The following is a 25,064-nucleotide window of genomic DNA, read 5'->3' as shown; positions in this document are numbered from 1 at the left end:
TGCCACGACGACGCAGTTTTGGGTTGTTTATCTGCTGCACTCAGGTTACACAGTCATGACCGAAAGAACGAGATCCAGGGTACAAGCGGCCGAAATGGGTTTCCTCAGGAGGGTGGCTGGCGTCTCCCTTAGAGATAGGGTGAGAAGCTCAGTCATCCGTGAGGAGCTCGGAGTAGAGCCGCTGCTACTTTGCGTCGAAAGGAGCCAGTTGAGGTGGTTTCGGGCATCTGGTAAGGATGCATCCTGGGCGCCTCCCTAGGGAGGTGGTCCAGGCACGTCCAGCTAGGAGGAGGCCTCGGGGAAGACCCAGGACTAGGTGGAGGGATTATATCTCCAACCTGGCCTGGGAACGCCTCGGGATCCCCCAGTCGGAGCTGGTTAATGTGGCTCGGGAAAGGGAAGTTTGGGGTCCCCTGCTGGGGCTGCTACCCCCGCGACCCAACACCGGATAAGGGGGCGAAGATGGAAGGATGGACTCACTGACTGACTGACTGACTGACTACCTGACTGACTGACTACCTGACTGACTACCTGACTGACTGACTGACTACCTGACTGACTGACTACCTGACTGACTACCTGACTGACTGACTACCTGACTGACTACCTGACTGACTACCTGACTGACTACCTGACTGACTACCTGACTGACTGACTGACTGACTGACTACCTGACTGACTGACTGACTGACTACCTGACTGACTGACTGACTGACTGACTACCTGACTACCTGACTGACTACCTGACTGACTGACTGACTACCTGACTGACTGACTGACTACCTGACTGACTACCTGACTGACTGACTACCTGACTGACTGACTGACTGACTGACTGTGGAAACCAGAAAGTGTGATGCAGCATTTCCATCAGAGCAGCCAGTGGATCAATAATGACTTCCAGCCCCTCGTACTGAATCAATCCGCCCGCGTGTGTCTGGACTGAAGACTGACGAGTAAGAGAAATAAATCTATCGCCAATGATTCCACGAGCCGGAATACATTTCCGATTCCATATCATTTAGGTTAGGGAAATTTCAGTTACAATACCACTGTTTTCCCTGGGTTTATCAAAGACCTTTTAATTTTTTTTTTTTTTTTTAACCTTTCCATCCAGGTAAGTCGATTGAGAACAAATTTTCACATTCACAGTTACACATTCAAGCTGCCCAGTACAACCACAGTCTGATCTGCTGGCCAATGAGCAGCTCCACTGGAGCGCTTGGGGTTAAGGGCCTTGCTCAAGGGCACCTCAGTGGTGGTAATGAGGGAGGGACAAGCTTCTTCCCGTCGACAGATGATAAAAGATCCATTTCTGGATTCAAGAATCCATATCAGATCACTCAAACAAAGATTGATTTTAATTGGAGAATGGGATTATTGTAACCCAGGCCGAGAGAGAAAGCCTCCGAGCTTCACCACGCTGTAGTTGTGTAAGCTGGCGTTGCATTCAAACACCTCGGGGAATGTGCGTTGCGTCATGATAAGCCGACACTGTTGCGTGTGGCTTGTTATGTTGAAGCTCTGAAGACAAACTTCAGCCAGAAATCTGCTTCTTTCTATCGTTTGTTTGGTTTCAGGATAAAGAAGGAACATCCTGTACCAGTGATGTGCAGGGCTGGAGAGATACTGTGATATGAGGGGTACTGATAACGGTATATATATATATATATATATATATATATATATATATATATACACACACACACACCTCACACTCACACACACACACATACACGAACACAGCTATTTCATTCATCTCTGAGCCTTCAGATCCTAGCTCTGAAGTCGCTAGCATTAAACCCACCAGACTCCATTTAAAAAAGCAATATTTTTAGCGTGTATAGAGCCAACATATTTTCACATGTAAATCGGTAAATTATGTGTTTATTTCAACCAAAACTAGAGTTGTGATGGTTGGAAAAGTGGAACGACGACCCCAAACGGCTTTTCATAGTTTTATTTAGTTTCTGTCGACTTTGAATGAAGTGTATTTTACGATGCTAAAATGACTGTTTATTTACATGGAGTCTGGTGGGTTTAGCGAACGTAATTTCGCAGAAGTTTTTTATGTTTAAAAAAAGGATCTTACTCTTGAACAGAAAGGTAGACCTCGTTAGACCTCTTTAGAAATCCTTTTCTTTTTAATTGCAGCAGCCCAATTTCACACTGTAGAAATGACGCCTGGGTCACAATTTCAGTTATTTTTAGACACTATTTTCCTCACAATATAACACTCAACATCGGATTATTTTAACCCAGACCGAGAGAGAAAGCTTCATTACGCTGTAGTTGTGTAAGCTGCTTTTTTTCACCAGTAAAACCAACTTATTACCACTAGTTTTACACTTTTTTTGGGGGAAACTATTAGTCAATAACCTTCATTTACATGAAACTTATCTAACGTTTGAGTTAAAATGCTGCAATTATGAATTATTTTGACTAATAGTTAACATCACGGGGAACTTATGTTGAAGTTTAGTCAGGATACTGTTATAAAACCATTTCAATTGTTTTTTTCAAATGCTATAACGTTTAATAAAACACCCCAAATTCAATCTAAGTAGTGAACTGATCCTTCATTTCATTTGCGAAGAGCGTTGAATGGAACTATCCGTGTTGTTTTTTGGGAAATTAGGTTGAAAGAAACCCAAAATGTCTGATATAGAAACATTGAAAACGGCTTAAATTGGACCCGAGGACGACAGGAGGGTTAAAAAGTTAAAAAAAAAAAAAAAACCTAATGAAAGTAAGCCCTTAAAGATGCAGTAGGTAAGACTTATAAAACTAACTTTCTGTCATATTTGCTGAAACTGACCCTATGTTCTAGTCATGGCTCCACCTACAGCCTGTAGTGGGATTTGCAAAAATCCACCGCTCCCTGTTCAGATGCACCAATCACGGCCAGGGGGCGTGTCTAACTGTTCAGATGCACCAATCAGGGCCAGGGGGGGGTGTCTAATTGCATGTCAATCACTGCTCATGCACACGCATTCATTCTCCCTTGTGGGGGGAGGGCCTTAGGAGACCGTTTTGGGCTTTAGCAGAAAGGGGGGAGGGACTGAGAAGTTGTTGATGTTCACATTTTTTGGCTAAGTCCTGGATCTTCACAATCCTCCCTACAGCACCTTTAAAAGTATCAAGAATTTTGTTTTCAAAGGTCTTTGGAAAAAAAAGTCTTGTCCTTTCGTAGGATCAAATAAATGCCGTCACGTCTTAAATCAGATGTTTTGTGCGTGTGACGTTTAAATTGACGTGTTTTGTAATAGCTCTGAATGCTACAAATATGTAATGTATTTCATGTTATTAGAGTACAAACACACTTCACAAATGTTTTGTTAAATTAAGATAGCGTTACTTGTTGTGATCTATCTAATGATTTTCTCTGCCTTCATTCTTTAAATCCACACTGACTTTCCATCATATGGCCGTGAAGTTATAGCATTCAATTTCATCCTAGATGGTATGAAAAATGTCTTTAAAAAGTCTTACTTTTAACGTGGAGAATCCCGGGTGGACCCTGGTGTTGCAGTTTATAGCGTTTACAGATCAGATTCAACTTAGTTGTCATTAAGTACAAGTACTGAGACAGCGAGAACGTTGACGTGCACACTAATATTATCCGGATGAGAGGAAAATATGTGGGAGTTCCCGTTCTGAATAGTCTTGTGATGGACTGATTTGTGTTGTGAGATGACTGTTTCTCCACAGTGTTCTCCGATCTGCTCGTTTTGAAACGCTCGGAGAGAATCTCGAGCAATAAAATCAGCATTCATCTCGCGCCAACAGTGTCTCCGCATCCAGCTGTGATCCCATAATGCACCTCTGCACACGTGAACCCTGCAGAAACACGGCTGATGCTCAGGCACATGCTCAACAACACACCCAGTCAGCTGACAGACCACACACACACACACACACACACACACACACACACACACACACACACACACACACACACACACACACACACACACACACACTCTCACACAAACTCACACACACTCACTCACTCACTCACTCACTCACAAACTCTCTCACACACACACACACACACACACACACACACACACACACACACACACACACACTCTCACTCACTCACTCACTCACAAACTCAAACTCTCACACACACACACACACACAAACTCACACACACACACACACACACACACACACAAACTCACACTCACACACACACAAACTCACACACACTCACACAAACTCACTCACTCACTCACACGCACACACACACACACTCTCACACACAAACACTCACTCTCTCACACACACACACACACACACACACACTCACTCACTCACTCACTCACTCACTCACTCACACACACACACAAACACTCTCACTCACACAAACTCACACACACACTCTCACACACATACACGAACACAGCTATTTCATTCATCTCTGAGCCTTCAGATCCTTTCTGTTGTTGACACTGAATCGTAATCTTTAACCCAGAGAAAACTCCACCTTTCCCTCTGACGCACTTTGACCTTCTTATCAGAGCTGCGTTCAACAAACTGTTGGCAGGAACTCTCACAGTTTACAGGTTATAAATGGCAACTGACAGATGCTCTGTGGCACAATATGAGAAGTTGCACAAGTACCTGAAACCGTTGCAGAACACTGAATTCAACAGTAAAGTTTTTCTACATTTTCAGTGCTCACTGTAGGTTAAAGGGTTACTACCGTTTTTTTTCAACTGGACCCTATTTCCCCATGTTTTTGTGTCTAAGTGACTGATGGGAACAACAATCTTTGACATTGGTCCAGTATTAAGCGAGATCGTTGCAGTCGTGGCATGAAACAAGCTACTGTACAATGTAAGTTAATAGGACAATTGTGCAGCTTGTATTTACCTTCACGAAAGTGCTCGTTTTGCCGCTGACAGACTCAGATTAATATTCTAACTGTCTTGACAACATTATGGAAAGGATCCCTACAGAGATAGACCTTTAAAACCTCTTTGAGACCTTTCTATTTAACAGGAAACAGCTCTGAAGTCGCTAGCGCTAAACCCACCAGACTCCATTTAAAAAAGCAATACTTTTAGCGTGTATAGAGCCAGCATATTTCCACATGTAAATCGGTAAACGATGTGTTTATTTCCATCAAAACTAGAGTTGCAAATGTGGAAGTGCCTTAAACCTGCATTCTACCTGAATTCCAGCAGGGGGCGACACGTGCGGTTGCAAAAGGAGTTTGGTGGGGTGACGGGTGATGTCACACATGCTCTGTCCATTCATATTAACAGTCTATGTGAATGAAGTGTATTTTACGATGCTAAAATGACTGTTTATTTACATGGAGTCTGGTGGGTTTAGCGAACGCAATTTCGCAGATCTTGTTATGTTTAAAAAAAGGATCTTACTCTTGAACAGAATGGTAGACCTCTTTAGAAATCTTTAGCCCAATTTCACACTGTAGAAATGGCGTCTCAGTCTCAATTTCAGTTATTTTTAGACACTATTTTCCTCACAATGTAACACTCAACAGAAGATAAAATAAGTATTTTATAACACAGTAATTCACAAGACATACAAGAAATATCTGTGTATTACCAGTTGTATGTCTGTATATTTTAACAAATTGTCCAAAGAAAGCGAATCACAGTTTTTCAATCACATTTCAACAGGGCGGCGATGTTTCGCCACTTACCTCTGCTGAGATTGTTGTTGATTTTCCTATTTCTACTACTTGTCACTCGAAATGTGTCACCGCTGCTGGTGTATGACCACCAGACCCTGTGAAGTATCTGTAATTCTGCGGAGAAAGTGCCGATCTACGGCTCTGGCGGACAGTCAAATACGCCGCCGCCTTTCCTGGCGTCCATACCGGCCTATCTACGGCGTCAGCCCTGCCTTCGACTCCGCAACAATCGGAAAAAGTTGCTTTCATACAGGTACAAGCCTTTTTACAACAGAACTCTGTGTTTGAAAAATTTCAATCTGGTTTTACGGCGCTGACACACAGAGCCGATTATCGGCCGTCGGACCGTCTGGCGAGGTCGGTGACTCGAGTCTGTTCGGTGTGTTCTGTGCCGTCGTCCGTCCGAGGACGTCCTTCATTTGGGCCGACCTGACTTGCTCAGACGGAGACAGGGCAGTCGGGACTCACCCGAAAATGACGAAAATCTTTTAAACTGACCTTAGTTGATCTGAAATGAAGACAGATTCAGCAACTGCACGGCCTATTTCTCTTAAAATGTTTTCAGAAACACGTTTCGGTGAACTATTTTAGTCCAATATGAGATCGTATTCTGAACGAGCCGCCATGACAGTCTGGCTGTGAATTTCCGGAGAACAAAGACCCACGTGACGTGTTCGTCCATTCAGCTGCCGGTTTTCATTTTCTGGGAAACAATACAGAGCAGCGCCGCCTGCTGCTATGGAGACGTATTACGTGCAGAACGTACGCTCAAGTCGGCGTCGCCTCAGTGTGTTCTGAGGCACTTTTTGGACCTCGGGGACCCGACTGATCAGTCTGACTGCCTTTTTTGCCGAACAGTCGGCCGTCTGGTTGGTGTGTGACTACCTTTAGATCATGTCATAGCACTGAGTCTGCACTATTGAGAGTACACAACGATATTGCCTTGTCTGTAGATGCTGGGAATTGTGCTTTTTTAGTGCTCTTGGACCTCACAGCGGCTTCTGACACAGTGGACCATGTAATGCAGTCCTCCTCTCTCGCCTTGATCATTGTGTAGGCATCCGAGGCTCGGCACTTAAAGGGTTTAGCTCCTATTTGGCAAATAGGAGCTTTTCCGTCATGATTGGTGACCTCTCCTCGCCAGCTGCTCCTCTCTCTAGTGGGGTACCCCAGGGTTCAATTCTTGGCCCCATCCTGTTTTCCTTATATATGTTGCCTTTTGGGGCTGTTATTGGCAAGCACAACCTGTCATTTCATTGTTATGCAGATTATTTGCAAATTTATTTGCTTATGAAAGCAAATGACAGTGTCGCACTAAATTCCCTGCTTAGTTGTATTAATGATATTAAGTTGTGGCTTTCACAAAACTTTCTTAATTTGAACGAAGACAAAACTGAGTGTATTCTTTCAGTACTTCAGGCACTCTGGCATCATACACTAGGTCAGCTGTCAAAAATTTGGGGGTTACTTTTGATTGCAGCATGAAATTTGACAAGCAGATCAGTAATGCTGTTACAATGAGCTTTTTCCAGCTTTGTCTCCTGGCTAAAGTTAAGCCTTTTCTGAGTAGGCACGGCCTAGAAAACACTATTCATGCCTTTTATTAGTTCAAGGTTGGATTACTGTAATGCTCTTTATATTGGTCTGAATCAGACCTCCATCTCACGACTTCAACTTGTTCAAAATGCTGCTATCGCTTTTTAACAAACATCTAGACGAGCACACATCACTCCCGTTCTCTACACCCTACATTGGCTCCCTGTGCATTTTAGAATATATTTTAAGATCTTATTGTTTGTTTTCAAGGCCTTAAAGTGCCCATTTTATGCTCATTTTCAGGTTCATAATTGTATTTAGAGGTTGTACCAAAAAAACCTGTGTTCAGGTCTCTGTTTTAGCTACAGAGTGAGACCTCTCACTGCTGTAACATCTTTGTTGGCAGTCGCACATGCTCAGTAGCTAGGTAAGGACTACATGCTCGGTAGCTAGGTAAGATCACATGCTCAGTAGCTAGGTAAGATCACATGCTCAGTAGCTAGGTAAGGACTACATGCTCAGTAGCTAGGTAAGATCACATCATCTAGCTAGCTGTTTCTACAACTTCAGTAGTACAAGGCAGGATTAGCTGGGAGACTTCTTCTAAACGAGGACGCACTTCCTTTGGGTTAATGTAAAATGTTGAGGCTTCACCTGCATTGCACGCACGTTAACCTTCATGTTGTCCTCGGGTCAAATTTGACCCATTTTCCAAAAGTTTCTATATCAGAAATTTGGATTTCGTTCAACAGAATTGTCCAAAAACATAACCGGGATGGTTCCGTACAACGTTCTTCACAAGTAAAATACATAATCAGTTCACTACTTTGATTGAATTTGGTTGTTTTATTAAATTGTATAGCATTTGAAAAAACAAATTGATAAAAGAACGTTGAAAAAAGTGACTAAAATGTTGGAAAAAGCATCAAAAACGTGGAAAAAAATTCAAATAATGCGCAAAAAAAATCAACAACATCGGAAAAGCTTCAGAAACGTCGGAAAAACTGACAAAGACATCAGGAAAAGTGACAAAAGTGTTGAAAAAAAGTTTTATTTTGACCCAGAAAAAACTAAAAGTTGCACGGTCGACGGGAAGACAACACAAGGGTCAAAAAAGATAAAGAATAATTTACATGATCTTCCTAGAGTATGTCTTTTACATCCAGGCGTCCCTTGCAGTATGTTAATCCCTCTGGTCTGATCCGAGTAATAACAGACCAACAAACAGTGGGCAGGTCAAAGGTCACATCACCGTCGCATTACTGTACGTCCACACCGCCGCCGACTTGATGTTCTAAAGATACAGGAAGTCATTCATTTTCAATGGAAGCTGCTTCTCTCAGCTGCAAGGAGCGGAAAATCTGTCGGCGTTGCGTTTTGGGCGTTTTGAGCGACCAGAGCGTCAATCAGAAAGTTGAAAGTAGGTCAACTTTATGGTAATGAGCTATGACGCGGTTCAGCGGCAAGCAGCGGCAACCAATCAGAATATAGACGTCCTTCACGCTGGCTGATTCCAGAGAAACATACGATGTAAACTTTGGTTCCTACCAAAACATTAGTTCAGAGAAAAAGGAGGAGAAGCTCATCATGGCCGTTGCTGGGTTCCCTATCATTTCTGATATTTGTGTATAGGGACCAGTTAACGTTACCTGCCGGTCACATGGTCTCTAAACAGTCCGCTCACGGTGAAGTCCTGCACGGATCAACAGCTGGCGGCTGCTCGCTCTGCCTGCATGCTGCTGCGGTTCAGCGGCTAACGAGCGAGCTAACTGCTAACAGACACCGCTGCGACCAACAACCAATACACATTCTGTCATTATATATGTCATTCATAAAAGGTTTCTAGTGTCAGTGTATTGGCCGTGCAGTGGCTGCTTGATCTTTTTCCATGATGAACATAGAATGCTGCTACGTCAGAGCGGCCAAAGCCTCAAACAGCTTCCCCGGACTTTCTGACCAGCGTCCTTGACCGGGCGGCCAGAGCTTCTTTGCAGCTCAAGTCGGCGGCGGTGTGGACGTACAGTAAGAGCAGGGGGGTCAAACTAGACTTCACTAAGGACCAGACATTAGTTTAGTTTATTGACATGCTTTTATTTTGAAAAAGTCAAATATCTTTGACTGTATTATTGCATGTTTGCAAGAAATCATGGCAGAGAATTGTGATATCAATTCTAAGCTAAAAAATCGTGATTCATATTTTTCCCCGAATCGTGCAGGCCTACCAGGGACTTTTTTTTTAAGATGGAAAACCAAAAAGTCAAGCAGGTACCATGTAATGGAAAAACGCCAATACTTAAGCCAATAAAGCTGATTCTGATTTATTATTGTGTCAAAGGACTCAAAGCTTGACTTTTGATTCCAGGTAATTATTTAGCCTGATTTGTTTTAATTATTAAAACCTGATGATTATTGTGTATCCTCTTTGTCTCCTGCAGGCGTCCTTCCTCACAAAGAAGCTCAACATCACAGGAAAGAGAGTGAACCTGGCCATATGGGTGAGTTACCATCTTTGTTGATGTTACACAGAGTTTACAGTAGGGCTGCGTATCGCTAGCCTGGAAATCCAGACCCAAATCTGAAAGATTAAGGTTCTGGCACTGAGTAATGAAAATGGCCCAACTCGAGGGGTGGCACCAAGCATGCATTTGAAAATCTCCCTGCACGCAATTGGATAACACTACGAACCAATCACAACAAGCCCCATACGCTTAGCTACCAGAGGAGCTAACTGGTAGATTAAACTCTTAGCTACCAGGGGAGCTAACTGGTAGATTAAACTCTTAGCTACCAGAGGAGCTAACTGGTAGATTAAACTCTTAGCTACCAGAGGAGCTAACTGGTAGATTAAACTCTTAGCTACCAGAGGAGCTAACTGGGAGATTAAACTCTTGCCGTATCCGGTCGGGAAAACAGCAGAAACGTCCTTCTTGCAAAGGAACGATTGGAGCGCCGTCTTCTGTTCCTCTTTTAGATAAAAAGCCAAGTCTAACTCCTTCATTGTAGCGGCCAAAGGCGTTTCAAACAACTGGTGTTCATCCGTAGCCATCTTGCAATGTTTACTAATGATTTCAACGTCGCAACGCTGTCGTCATCTGTTTAGCTCGCCTCTGGCCCGCTTATATCAGATACAGCGATGTGATTGGTGCAGCTCGGCTACAAGGGCATAGTTAATGAGCATCATTACTCAATGCCAGAGTGACTCGCTGAGCAAAATCAAATTGTGCTCTCGCAAGAACTCTGGATTTCCAGGGTAGGGTATCGCCACTAATTTGCCAAATCAATTCGGATTCACAAGGTCCCGATTCGATGACATACAATTTCCGATTCAATGTTGATTTGGGATATTTCAGCTGAAAAAACAATTTAGCTTGGATATGAAAGAGATTCTACAGTCGTACACGGTTCCCTCTGACCCTGGTTCATTATTATTAAAAGTATCGATGTTGACGTAAAGAATTGACCCCAAAGCAATTACATTAATGTACTTTTTATTTAACATGAACACACAAAAAGTGCAGCTCTACAGACTACAGTCAGGGAGTATTGAGTGACATTTCACTCAGATATCTGGAGTTGAGAGTCCAAGAGGACCCTTTTAAAATGGCCATGTCAATTGTTTTTCCCTCGCCAATATGTAGCCGAACTTTGGAGCATTATTTAACCGCCTTCCAGACAAGTTAGCATGACATATTTGGCACCAATGGATTCCTGAGGTCTTCTAGTTTCATATTTATTCATTTATTTTTATGATACAGACAGATATTGATTCTGGGTTTTATAAATCTACATTATCATTCGAATGAAAATCGATTTCAATCGGAAAATGTGTTTTTTTTAAACCTAGCCCTGGTTAACAGTGATAAACTATTAACGGTGTTGTGTGTTTGTGTGTTTTTTTTTTAGGACACAGCCGGCCAGGAGCGTTTCCATGCGTTAGGGCCCATCTACTACAGAGACTCCAACGGAGCCGTACTAGTGTATGACGTCACAGACGAAGACTCCTTTCAGAAGGTAACAACGCAGCGGGGTTTTCCTGACTCAGAATTTGAATTGAAATGACTTTGTTCCATCGTCTCAAATGTGTTTTTGGTTTTTTAAACTTACTTTTCAGCTTCGTCTCCTCTCTTCACATCTTTTTATTCTCTCCTCCTTTTCCTCCGTTTGGTTTTTAACACCGTTCTGTATAAAAGTCTGAGCGTTTGTTTCTGTGTTTGCAGGTGAAGAACTGGGTGAAGGAGTTGAGGAAAATGTTGGGGAACGACATTTGTTTATGTATAGTAGGTAAGTTCTCAAAAAATCATTTTCTTTACCGGAACATTTCAGAGCAACAGCAACAAAAACCAGAGTAGTTATTAATGAGCCTGATGAGATTATTATCTCTGATAAATGGCTTAAAAACCAAATAAGTATGTCATGACTTCCACATAACAGACAGAAGATTATCGGCCTGTCCTTGACACACGATACGATAACGGCAGTAGTAAAGTCGCAGTTATACACCACCAGTCAAAAGTTTGGGGTCACTTTGGGGCAGCAGTTTTCAGATTACATTATGCGCTTACATACACTACCGGTCAAAAGTTTGGGGTCACTTAGAAATGTCCATTCCAGACAGAATACCAGCTGAGATCAGTTGCATTGTTGTTTTAATCAGGGCAGCAGTTTTCAGATTACATTATGTTCTTACATAATTGCAAAAGGGTTCTCGACTGTTGTAGACAGAAGTGGCTGAAGAAACGCTTGAAATCCATGCTTTTTGGTCTAAACGTCATACCTAAATTAAAAGTGGTACAGCTCCCGTATACTCTGACACTCTGGGGTGAGCCTGACATCATTGGAAAGGAAACAGTCTCAAGTTTTTGTTCCAAGTGTCAGGGTGATTCTAGGCCTTACTGACAGAGTTACAGAGGCTAGAATGGAGGTTTTTTATTTCCGTCCAAGTCATACATCTGTAAAATGATTAGAATACACTGCTGTAAACACATCTGACAGGTGACAGACAACACAGGGCATTAGCCACATGTCTCAGCTTACTACAGAAAGAATGAAGCCAAAAGACTCAAAAAAGCCAAAGTGCAGTGCCAGTGCAAAGAAAAAAGCCAAAAAACTACAAAATACAACACTTCTCAAATACACAAACACACCCACATCAATCACCTTTCCAATGATGTCAGGCTCACCCCAGAGTGTCAGAGTATACGGGAGCTGTACCACTTTTAATTTAGGTATGACGTTTAGACCAAAAAGCATGAATTTCAAGCGTTTCTTCAGCCACTTCTGTCTACAACAGTCGAGAACCTTTTTGCAATTATGTAAGGCAATGCAAGGCAGCTTTATTTGTATAGCACATTTCAGCAACAGGGCAATTCAAAGTGCTTTACATAAAACATTAAAGAGCAGTTAGAAAACAATAAAAAAAAAAAAAAAGCAAATTAAAACATCAAAGTGCAGGTAAAAATGATTTAAAAAAAACAAACAAACAACAAAAAAAACATTTCTCCGACCACAGGTCCTTATCTATGTCACACCCGCGTTGGAGAAATTCTCAGAAATATGTCCGTTATCTGTAAAATACCACTAGATAAAAGACAAGAATAAAATTGACAGTGCAGTATAAGAAATTAAAAGAACAGAGAGATAAAATGCATGAATAAAAGTTACAGTGCAGTTACAGTGCAGTATAAGAAAGCTGCATTAAGAAAGCTTACATTATGTAAGCACATAATGTAATCTGAAAACTGCTGCCCTGATTATAAAAACAATGCAACTGATCTCAGCTGGTATTCTGTCTGGAAAGGAGTGGAATGGAAAATGGTCTTTTGACCGGTAGCGTATATCTTTGTTGACGTGTTTAATTCTGTGGAGATAGGTCTGGCAATGCGAGACGAGGGGGTTGTAATGGAGACCTGATAACTGGGACTGTAGCTGGTTGCAGTGGTGTAGTCTAGTTTTTTGTAGCGTGTATACTAGGCCCGTAACAATTATTACATAATTGTCAATATTTTTATGTAATCGTGGTTTCTTTGTTTTAAGTGCTCATATTCTGCTTTTTGGCTTTTTCCCTTTCCTTTATTGTGTTATATATCTTTTTTTGTGCATGTTATAGGTTTACAAAGTGAAAAAGCCCAAAGTCCACCCCAAAGGGACTTACCATCTCCAACAGAAAACACTGTTCACAAACTGCTCCAAACAGCTCTATTGTAGTCCAGCCTTTACTTCAGAGACAAACGTGGTCACTTTGGAACACACGTTATAATGCTCACCTAGCTGCTAGCATGGCACGCCCTCATACTCTGCTTCTGACTGGCTAGTAGTCCTTACCTAGGTACTGTCAGGGCACGCCCTCATACTCTGCTTCTGACTGGCTAGTAGTCCTTACCTAGGTACTGTCAGGGCACGCCCTCATACTCTGCTTCTGACTGGCTAGTAGTCCTTACCTAGCTACTGAGCATGACCAACATGTCTCGTCCTCATTTGTTATTATTACTCAATGTACTCTGCTTGAGGCCACTATGTCTGTGACCTAACATAACTATCTTATATTTACCGCTTAAGCTAAACCATCTGTGCGTCAGAGTTTCCTTTATTTGGGGAACCACTGCCTCTATGACAACACACAACTCTGTGCAATACGCATACACCAAAACACACTTGGTCTCTTATGGAAACCTTTTACATTCTTATTTATATCTGCAACTAGTAAGAACGTTATTCTACACCATACAGGATACAGTTTCAGGAACAGGTCCCAAACTAGCACCGGGTTTGGGTACCCATCCCTAGACACCCCTAATAATTACGGAGACAGGCGTAGAGGGGTAATATTCTGAGGAAAACCTCAGAATTTCCGTGACTGAAGTTGTTGTAAATTTACAGGGGAAAAAACGTGGAATATTCTCTGATATTAACGCGTTTGCTTTCTTTTCTCTGCAGGTAATAAAATAGATTTGGACAAAGACAGACATGTTTCAGTGGAAGAGGCTGAGAGGTAAACACTCAACGTTGATCTTTCTACGTTTGTGCTCTTTGATTTAAACAAATTAAACCATGATGATGATGATGATGATGATGATTAGTTTGTTGATTACTTGCAGTTAGGGGTGCATGATTCAGAAAATGTCACGATTCAATATTGATTTTTAGGCTCAAGATTGGATTCAAAATTGATTTTCGATTCAAAAAACGATTCACAGTATGTCAATGTAGTTACTTTTCCCGTGTGATTGCAGTCGACATACAATAAAAAATAATATGAATCGATTGTGAATCGGTAGAGCTTGAATCGCGATACGAATGTGAATGGATTTTTTTTGCACACCCCTACTTGCAGCGGTGGAATGTAACTAAGTACATTTACTCCAGTACTGTACTTAGGTACAAATGTTGAGGTACTTGTACTTTCCTTGAGTCTTTTCTTTTCATGCCACTTTCTACTTCTACTCCGCTACATTTCAGAGAGAAATATTGGACTTTTTACTCCGCTACATTCATCTGTTCCAGCTTTAGTTACTAGTTACTTTAGTTACTCCACTACATTCATCTGTTCCAGCTTTAGTTACTAGTTACTTTAGTTACTCCGCTACATTCATCTGTTCCAGCTTTAGTTACTAGTTACTTTAGTTACTCCGCTACATTCATCTGTTCCAGCTTTAGCTACTAGTTACTTTAGTTACTCCAATACATTCATCTGTTACAGCTTTAGTTACTAGTTACTTTAGTTACTCCACTACATTCAACTGTTACAGCTTTAGTTACTAGTTACTTTACACATTAAGATTACTGCACACAGAACACATGTAGTTTATAAAATATGTGTTATTATAAAGTAAACTAGCCAACAATATAACGGCTGTGTGTGTGTGTGTGTGTGTGTGTGTGTGTGTTTTACTATATTCGTGGGGTCCAAAAACCGGGGAATACAGTATACTTGTGGGGTCTGCACAGCCTTGTGGGGCCAAAATGTTGGACCCCACAAGTTTAAAGGGCTGTTTGAGGGTTAAGACTTGGTTTTAGGATTAGGGTTAGAATTAGGTTATGGTTAGGGTGAGGGTAAGGGGCTAGGGAATGCATTATGTCAATGACGGGTCCCCACAAATATAGTGAAACAAACGTGTGTGTGAGACCATTAAACACACAACTGTTTGGATCCTTTACACTTTCTAAAATGGGAGGATTTTACTGCATTGAGTACTTTTACTTTTGATACTTTAAGTACATTTTCCTGATGATACTTCCAGATGTTTACCTAAGTACCATTTGCAATGCAGGACTTTCACTTGTAACAGAGTATTTTTACAGTGTGGTATTAGTACTTTTACTGAAGTAAAGGATCTGAGTACTTCTTCCAACGATGGACTTCATCAGTCCTCTATTCTTTCTCTGTGTTTCCGTAGTTACGCCGAGTCGGTGGGAGCCAAACACTACCACACGTCAGCCAAGTTAAACAAAGGCATCGAGGAACTCTTCCTGGATCTCTGTAAAAGTAAGACCCGCCAAACACTCGACTAGAGGTGCAACGATGAATCGATTAATCGATTAGTTGTCAACTATTAAATTAATCGCCAACTATTTTGATAATCGATTAATCGTTTGAGTCATTTTTTTATTAAAAAAAATCAGATTTCTCTGATTCGAGCTTGTTAAATGTGAACATCTTCTAGTCTCTTCTCTCCTCTGTGACAGTAATCTGAATATCTTTGAGTTTTGGACAAAACAAGACATTTGAGGACGTCCTCTTAGTCTTTGGGAAACACTGATCCACATTTTTCACCATGTTTTGACATTTTTATAGATCACACAACTAATCGATTAATCGAGAAAATAATCGACAGATTAATCGACTATGAAAATAATCGTTAGTTGCAGCCCCTACACTCGACACACATCAACTGAGCTGTCGACGTTTTCTCATTGTTGAGGTTGTACTCATTAGGGATGTCCCGATCAGGTTTTTTTTGCCCTCGAGTCCGAGTCATTTGATTTTGAGTATCTACCGATACCGAGTCCCGATCCGATACTTCTATAATAATTCAACTTTATAATACCTCCAGACCTCAGACATACTCGCGCTTTCCACTTCAAGCTGCTTCCGTGTTCTACTTTGCCGGCATTTAACCAATAGCGTCTCTGCAACAAAGTGATGTCATGCCGCACGCGTTGCTGTTTCTGTGTGGAGTCAAAAGGGTCTAACTCTGTGCCACCGCATAACTATAGATGTGTTAAAAAATAATGAGAATATATATATACATATATATCCCAGTCCTGATCGGGAGGTAACGTCCGATTCCGATCGAGTCTGAAACCACGTGATCGGATCTGGACATCCCTAGTACTCACACAACTTCCATCTGCACTTTCATTTTTACATTTTTATTCAAACATTTTGGGCATCGTGTTGCTTGCTGTAACACTCAGGACCCTATCCTGCACCCGGCGCAGCGCAGAGACCGACGCAGTTGTCAGTTTCCCGTCCAGCGCCCGCGCCGTTTAAATAGCAAATGCACCTGCACCCATCTGTGGCCCATGGTCTTACAGGGAGGTGTGTTCAGGTGCATTCTGGGCGTGCTGGTCTTACAGGGAGGTGTGTTCAAGTGCATTCTGGGCGTGCTGGTCTTACAGGGAGGTGTGTTCAGGTGCATTCTGGGCGTGCTGGTCTTACAGGGAGGTGTGTTCAGGTGCATTCTGGGCGTGCTGGTCTTACAGGGAGGTGTGTTCAGGTGCATTCTGGGCGTGCTGGTCTTACAGGGAGGTGTGTTCAGGTGCATTCTGGGCGTGCTGGTCTTACAGGGAGGTGTGTTCAGGTGCATTCTGGGCGTGCTGGTCTTACAGGGAGGTGTGTTCAGGTGCATTCTGGGCGTGCTGGTCTTACAGGGAGGTGTGTTCAGGTGCATTCTGGGCGTATCGCTATCTTAAGGTAGGGGGAAGTGATGGCGCCATTGACCAACAAAAACCTGGTCTAAAGTCAATAACGCAGCATTTCATTGTTATTTTAACAGAGCATTAGTAAAATGCTCCTAGGCTCGTGCACAGCGTGCACACTATGCTTGTTACACACACAGGGACGCACAGCAGCACACACACATGCAGAAGATTACAAATAAAAATATCACGGTGCAAATCCTCCATCATAATAGCAATGCTCCAAGGTCCAAACGCGCCTGGCTTTTAAAGGGAATGGGAGATGATCTCTGATTGGTTGATTTCATGTTACGCCCAAAACTCACCTCTGATTAATGAAGACACTAAGTCCAACCCTTTAGAACCATGCACCCGGACCACGGGCACTTTTTTCCGCCGTCAAACTAGCAAAAGTGGATTTGGACACACCCTAAACACACCTGCACCAGGCGCTTCATGCCGGAGAAGACGGATTTCAGTTTCAGTGTGAAGACATTTTATTAGTTTAACACGCAACGAGACTAAACAACATCAGTCAGTGTGGTGTTAGTACTTTTACTGCAGTACTTGATCTGAATACTTCTCCCTGTGTTTTTCAGGGATGATGGAAACGGCGCAGGCCGAGGAGAGGTTGAAGGGCAACGGAGCCAGCCAATCATCAAGTAGGCGGGGCGTACAGATCGTCGACGACGAACCACAAGCCACGCCCGCCGGAGGATGCTGCTCTTCTGGCTAACAGACACAGACACACACATATACACACACACACACACACACACACACACAACATATATATACACACACACACGCTTGCAGACACATTCACGAGTGTCTCTGTTGCTCTAAAATCCTTTAAAAAAGAAAAAAGAATCCCAACTGTTTTGCTGTGTTCATTCAGCATCGCCTTTGCTGCTAAGGATCATGGGAAATCATATTTAAAATGGTTTAATCACTGTTCCCTTCAAAATAAAAGTAACTCGTGATCAAAATGGGCACTTTAATGACTTTGATTTCCTACAGAAGCAGTCACTAAAACTTTAACCCCCCCGCAGAGAACCCGTCCCGTCTGTATTTAATATTTAATACCTTCAATAAAAAGAGCTGAAATAACTTTGGAGGAACGCAACATGGTGGCAGATTTATTTTGTTTTTGTCTGCGGAGGGGGGGGAGGATCTCTCGAGGGATATTAAACATACAAACACACACTGTATAAACCTCCATTAATCACCATATTTATGTCCTAACATCATGTTTTTCAAACCCAGAGGAGCAGCGGGCCGACAGTTTGACAAAATATTATCCCTCCTGTCGTCAAATTTGACCCATTTTCAAAAAGTTTCTACATCAGAAATTTGGATTTCTTTCAACCAAATTGTCCAAAAACATAACGTGGGTGCTTCCGTACAACCATTACTCTTCACAAGTAAAATAAATGATCAGCTCACTACTTTGATTGAATTTGGGTGTGTTATTCAATTTAATAGCGTTTTGAAAAAAAAATAAAATCAAAGAACGTTGGAAAAAAACAACAAGAAGAAGTTGACAATAACATCGGAAATTTGTGACGACATTTTTTTGAAAAAAGTGACAAAAACGTCGCCAAAAAAAGTTTTAATGTGAAATTTTGACCCGGAAAAAGAAAGGTTGCACGGTCGATGGGAGGACGACACGAGGGTGAAAGGACGGCTTCCGGTTTGATTCCGGTTTCTGTCAGAGCTGTAGCAGCAGTTTCCCCCGTGAGGAATTCTAAAGGCCGTTTTATGCTTCTGCGTAGAATCGACGACGTACATCCGCAGACCGCTCTGCGTCTACGCCAGGCCCGTCTGCGTCTACGCCAGGCCGCTCTGCGTCTACGCCAGGGCCCTCTGCGTCTACGCCCCTCTGCGTCTACGCCAGACCCCTCTGCGTCTACGCCAGACCGCTCTGCGTCTACGCCAGGCCCCTCTGCGTCTACGCCAGGCCGCTCTGCGTCTACGCCAGACCCCTCTGCGTCTACGCCAGGGCGCTCTGCGTCTACACCAGGCCGCTCTGCGTCTACGCCAGGCCGCTCTGCGTCTACGCCAGGCCCCTCTGCGTCTACGCCAGGCCGCTCTGCGTCTACGCCAGGCCCCTCTGCGTCTACGCCAGGCCGCTCTGCGTCTACGCCAGACCCCTCTGCGTCTACGCCAGGGCGCTCTGCGTCTACACCAGGCCGCTCTGCGTCTACGCCAGGCCGCTCTGCGTCTACGCCAGGCCCCTCTGCGTCTACGCCAGGCCCCTCTGCGTCTACGCCGCTCTGCGTCAACGCCAGGCCGCTCTGCGTCTACGCCAGGCCGCTCTGCGTCTACACCAGGCCGCTCTGCGTCTACGCCAGGCCCCTCTGCGTCTACGCCAGGCCGCTCTGTGTCTACGCCAGACCTTACGCCGTAGCCTGATGTCACCTCTCCAAAAATGTAACGTCTCTCGGCCGTGGCTTGGCAGCGTTGCATTTCCTAAATTTCATAAACAACATGAAATCAAGGAGAGGGTTAACTTCTCCTGCTCCAGATTTCCCACCGTGGTCAGAAAGAACAGAGGAGACTTTGTTTCTCTCACTAGGACTCTAGGCCTGTGGGCCAAATCCGGCCCCTTGCAGATTTAGCTCCGGCCCGTATATCAATTTGGGTTCACAATACATTTCGGCCCGCCTAGTTGTTTGCCAAACCAAAAACACAGGAGAGTGTTTTTTAAACTGTAATTACCTGACATTCACAGCAGAATATGGCAGATTTGCCGACTCTGAGACTCCGAAATTCCCCCAGAAGCAGAGAGAGAGATTTCATATTCAGGCTGAGAAACAGGTTGTTGTTAAAAAGTATAGTTTTTCCTAATTTTGCTAAATTCTATGATGGCTAAGGAACTACTTTGATGACTTTTGTAGGGCTTCATGTCAACAAAAATGCGACAAAAAGCAGTACAAAAATGTCAGAAAAAGCAACAAATTTACAAAAAGATGACGAATGTCTGAGAAAGCCACAAAAAAGTCGGAACAAAAACGACAAAAATGAGGAAAAAAGCGACCAAAATGTTAAAAAAAAAAAAAGTGACATGGTAAACTCTCCATGTCTGGCCCTCGGTGTGATCCAGTGTGGCCTTCTGGGAAAATGAGTTTGACACCCCTGCTCTAGAGTCACTACTCACTCTGAAGATAATCCCCCGTCACTCTCTCACTTCTCCCTCGCTCTACCACACTCCCCACACACACACACACACCAACGCACAAGTGTAATTAACATCAGGCCACTTACGTAGGCTACGGCCTCCACACAACCATAAAACGGCCTTAAGTAATGACAACAAACTGTCGGAGCGTCACGTGATACAAGCCTTCTGTGATCGCAAAGAATTCAGACAACGTGACGGACTCTTCAGAAGAGGAAATTCGCTCAATTTTCTGCGAGTGAAAGTTGCCGGAAGACACCGTTTATTAAATATAGAGACAGTGATGCGATATTTTGGTTTTGGCGTGTTAGTTTAAACGGAGATTAGTTCTACTGAGGATAGAAACACTTGGTGCCCAGAGATCACTTTTGGCTCAAAACGTAACGCTTAAAAACCAGATTTTGTTTTTTTTGACGTTTTTGCTCGAAAAAATTCACAAAGTCAATGAATTCTCTTTTGTAATTAATAACTCGGCTCTAAAGTTTAACGGTGGCCTCCGCGATGGTTCATTAGTCCTCCTCTTCCTCTGCATGGTTTTTAAAACACAGACACACACACACACAGGTGCACACACACAGACACACACACACACAGGTGCACACACACACACACACACACACACACACACACACACACACACACACACACACACACACACACACACACACACACACACACACACAGAAACACATGTACACACAGGCACACACAGAAACGCACACACACAGACACACACAGAAACACACATGTACACACAGACACACACAGGCGCACACACACACACACACGTACACGTACACACAGGCACACACAGACACACATGCAGACACACACAAAGACACGCACGCTCTCACACACACACACAGACACATGCACACAGGCGCACGCACGCACACACACACACGCACGCACGCACGCACACACACACAGACACACAGAAACACATGTACACACAGACACACACACACACAGGCACACACACACACACATGTACACACAGGCACATGCAGACACACAAACAGACACACACACACACACTAATAATACCGTGCATGTTTGATTTCTGTAAAAGGCTTTTTCTGTTTGACTTAAAAAAAAAAAAGGTGAATAAAAGCGGATTATTTAATAAGTTATATTCACGTGGCGGTGATGGAAATATGTACATGAACATAAGTATTGTGTGTGTGCTCTCTCCTGTGTACTTTCACTGTTTCCAGCGGGCCTGTAGCTCCATTAATCTCTCTGCTTACTGAAAAAACTACAGTGACATTGTACAAAAACTACATAGAGGATGTGTGCTCTGCCCTGTGGGGAGGAACGGACGCTCAGACAGAAGACCGTTCTCTCTGGGCTTTGAAAAGGAAGACAAAAAAAAATCACACTTTTTGGAAAATGTAATTTTTTTTAAACTGCTAGTGTCAAAAGTGTTTTGTAAAGATTATAGAACAATTATAACGATTTACACAACGCACAAGGTGTCGCACACGGTGTCGTTATTTCATGTTCACTGTTCTTCTCTTCAGGCCTTGGTTTGTTACAGGACACACAGACGCACACACACACACACACACACACACACACACAGACACACAGACACGCACACACACAGACACACGCACACAGACACGCACACACACAGACACACACACAGACGCACACACACACGCACAGACACACACATAGATACACACACACACATACACAGAAACGCACACAGACAGATGCGCACACAGGCATGCACACAGACACACAACTTTGTGACACACACACACAGACAGACGCACACCAACACACACAGAAACACACACAGTCACGCACACACAGACAGACGCACACAGACACGCACACACACACACGCACAGACACAGAGACACACACACACACACACCTTGTGACAGGTCAGCTTAGACATGAAAGGGGAGAGAGGGATTGAGGAGCAGCAAAGGGCCGCAGGTCGGAACCAAACTCACGGCCGCTGCGTCGAGGACTGAGCCTCTGCATACGGGCGCGCGCTCTACCACGTGAGCTACCAGGGCGCCCTGTCCTTTTCTTTTTGAACGGGTTTTTACAGGGACAAATGAATACTTTAGAGCAGTGTTGTCAAATGGGGGTACGTGTCCCCCTAGGGGTCCTCTGGAGGACTGCAGGAGGTACGTGTCCCCCTAGGGGTCCTCTGGAGGACTGCAGGGGGTACGTGTCCCCCTAGGGGTCCTCTGGAGGACTGCAGGAGGTACGTGTCCCCCTAGGGGTCCTCTGGAGGACTGCAGGGGGTACGTGTCCCCCTAGGGGTCCTCTGGAGGACTGCAGGAGGTACGTGTCCCCCTAGGGGTCCTCTGGAGGACTGCAGGGGGTACGTGTCCTCCTAGGGGTACTCTGGAGGACTGCAGGGGGTACGTGTCCCCCTAGGGGTACTCTGGAGGACTGCAGGGGGTACGTGTCCCCCTAGGGGTACTCTGGAGGACTGCAGGGGGTACGTGAGATTTTTTGCAAAATGTTTTTCAGTTCCAAGGCTGTAGTTACTTCTGCTGTCTTTTTTTCTCCAAGTTTGTTGCTTTTTTTTAAAAATTTTGTCTCTATTTTTGAAGGTTTTGCTGTTTGTTTTGATCTATTCTTGCCTTTATTCCTTACTTTTTTTTTTCGAAGTTTGTCGCTTATTTGATTTTTTTTGTCTCTTTTGTCGCCCTAGTGTTGCCTTCCTTCTTTCTACTGTGGTTTTTTCAGTTTTTGTTACAATTTTCGACCTGTTCTTGCCTTACTTCCTTCTTTCTACTGTCTTTTAGGTTTTGTTGGGTTTTTGTCCATTTTCCATCATCATCTAAATGTTTTCCAGGTCCACGGCTGTTGTTTAGTAAATGTCGCTGACATCGCTGTATTCTTCTAACCTCGTGAGAGCGTCCTGATCTCGCGAGCTCCAGTTTTCCACTCCCAGATCAGTCGTCATCTTGAGACAGAGAAAATTTGGAGCCGTTCGCCAAACGACCGACCAATCAGCGTTGGTTTTGAGGCGGGTTTAGGTGTGACGCAACGAGAAGCGACTGTTCAGTCTAAACAACGTGGCGGCTTCCACGGATGAGATGAGCGTAGCTATCGCGCAAGTTTTATCCGAATTAGAAAGTATTCCTTCGTTGAAAGAAGAGCAAAAAACGGCACTGGAGGCTTTTGTCGGAGGAAAAGATGTTGTTGCTCTTCTCCCGACTGGTTTCAGCAAGAGTTTGATATATCGTTGATCTGATTGGTTGATTTGGCCCGTCTATCACCAACATAGGTGGTGACAGACAGATGGTTTATCCAATCAGCTAACCAGGATTTTCGCCCCTTCCCAAAAGTTCTCCAACGGAAAGTTCCCAGATGGATACGCCGAGAAAATGCCAAGCGATCCATCTGGTGGAGTCAGGTTAGTCTTCTTCCTCTTTATAGAGACTTGTTTTTTCTACCAAAAATTATTCCCGTTGGTTAGAGGGTACATGGCTTAAAAACGCTGTTCAAAGGGGGAACGTTACTGAAAAAAGCTGGAGAACCAGTGCTCAAGAGCACAAATGAAATCACATTAATTTTACGTATAAGTCTGGTGATATTCTATTTTCTTATTATTATTATAATAATAATAATATTGTTGTGTTTGAGATCATTTAGAAACGGCGCGGTCATCACAGCGTTTGTCCACCAGAGAGCGCTGCCAGCTTTGTTTTGACTCTGTAGTTTATCAGTGGTTACACATTTAGATATTATATTACTATTATTATTATATTTAGATATTATATTACTATTATTATTATATTTAGATATTATATTACTATTATTATTATATTTAGATATTATATTACTATTATTATATTTAGATATTATATTACTATTATATTTAGATATTATATTACTATTATTATTATATTTAGATATTATATTACTATTATTATATTTAGATATTATATTACTATTATTATTATATTTAGATATTATATTACTATTATTATATTTAGATATTATATTACTATTATTATATTTAGATATTATATTACTATTATTATTATATTTAGATATTATATTACTATTATTATATTTAGATATTATATTACTATTATTATATTTAGATATTATATTACTATTATTATATTTAGATATATTACTATTATATTTAGATATATTACTATTATTATTATATTTAGATATTATATTACTATTATATTTAGATATATTACTATTATATTTAGATATTATATTACTATTATATTTAGATATTATATTACTATTATATTTAGATATTATATTACTATTATTATATTTAGATATTATATTACTATTATATTTAGATATATTACTATTATTATTATATTTAGATTTATTATTATTATCATATTTAGATATTATAGAAAACGTTTATTTGGCAAAAACATCCACAGAGTCTAAAGTACTGATGTTTACTACAGTATTTGTTATACTGTTTACTGCAGTTTGAACACTTCATCTCCAGTATTTAACAGTGTACTACAGTATTTAACAGTGTACTACAGTAGGCCTACAATTCGTCTCCAGTATTTAACAGCTTACTACAGTATTTAACAGTGTACTACAGTATTTAACAGTGTACTACAGTATTTAACAGTGTACTACAGTAGGCCTACAGTTCGTCTCCAGTATTTAACAGTTTACTACAGTATTTAACAGTGTACTACAGTAGGCCTACAGTTGGTCTCCAGTATTTAACAGTGTACTACAGTATTTAACAGTGTACTACAGTATTTAACAGTGTACTACAGTATTTAACAGTGTACTACAGTATCT

General features: G+C 42.4%; 1 protein-coding gene across 2 annotated transcripts in view; it reads left to right on the top strand.

Moving 5' to 3' along the window:
- rab21 (RAB21, member RAS oncogene family) overlaps nt 1-21,390 on the top strand; it is a 28,233-nt gene extending 6,843 nt beyond the window's left edge. Inside the window, exons 2-9 of one of the 2 annotated variants that reach the window (XR_004896053.1) lie at nt 9,643-9,702; nt 11,111-11,218; nt 11,425-11,488; nt 14,141-14,195; nt 15,601-15,689; nt 17,704-17,889; nt 20,882-20,977; nt 21,308-21,390. Coding sequence is in view for 1 of the 2 variants with exons in the window: in XM_031302472.2 (XP_031158332.2) it covers nt 9,643-9,702; nt 11,111-11,218; nt 11,425-11,488; nt 14,141-14,195; nt 15,601-15,689; nt 17,704-17,840 (513 nt within the window). In the remaining variant the exon portion in view is untranslated. Of the gene's footprint in view, nt 1-9,642; nt 9,703-11,110; nt 11,219-11,424; nt 11,489-14,140; nt 14,196-15,600; nt 15,690-17,703; nt 17,958-20,881; nt 20,978-21,307 lie in introns of those variants that run through there. The other variant, XM_031302472.2, reaches the window with a different exon arrangement.
- The last annotated feature ends 3,674 nt before the right edge of the window (nt 21,391-25,064 follow it).

This window comes from Sander lucioperca, chromosome 20 (assembly GCF_008315115.2).
Source record: "Sander lucioperca isolate FBNREF2018 chromosome 20, SLUC_FBN_1.2, whole genome shotgun sequence".
Lineage (NCBI taxonomy): Eukaryota > Metazoa > Chordata > Actinopteri > Perciformes > Percidae > Sander > Sander lucioperca.
Note: the sequence above shows the minus strand (reverse complement) of the source record. Positions and strands in the feature narration are given on the sequence as shown.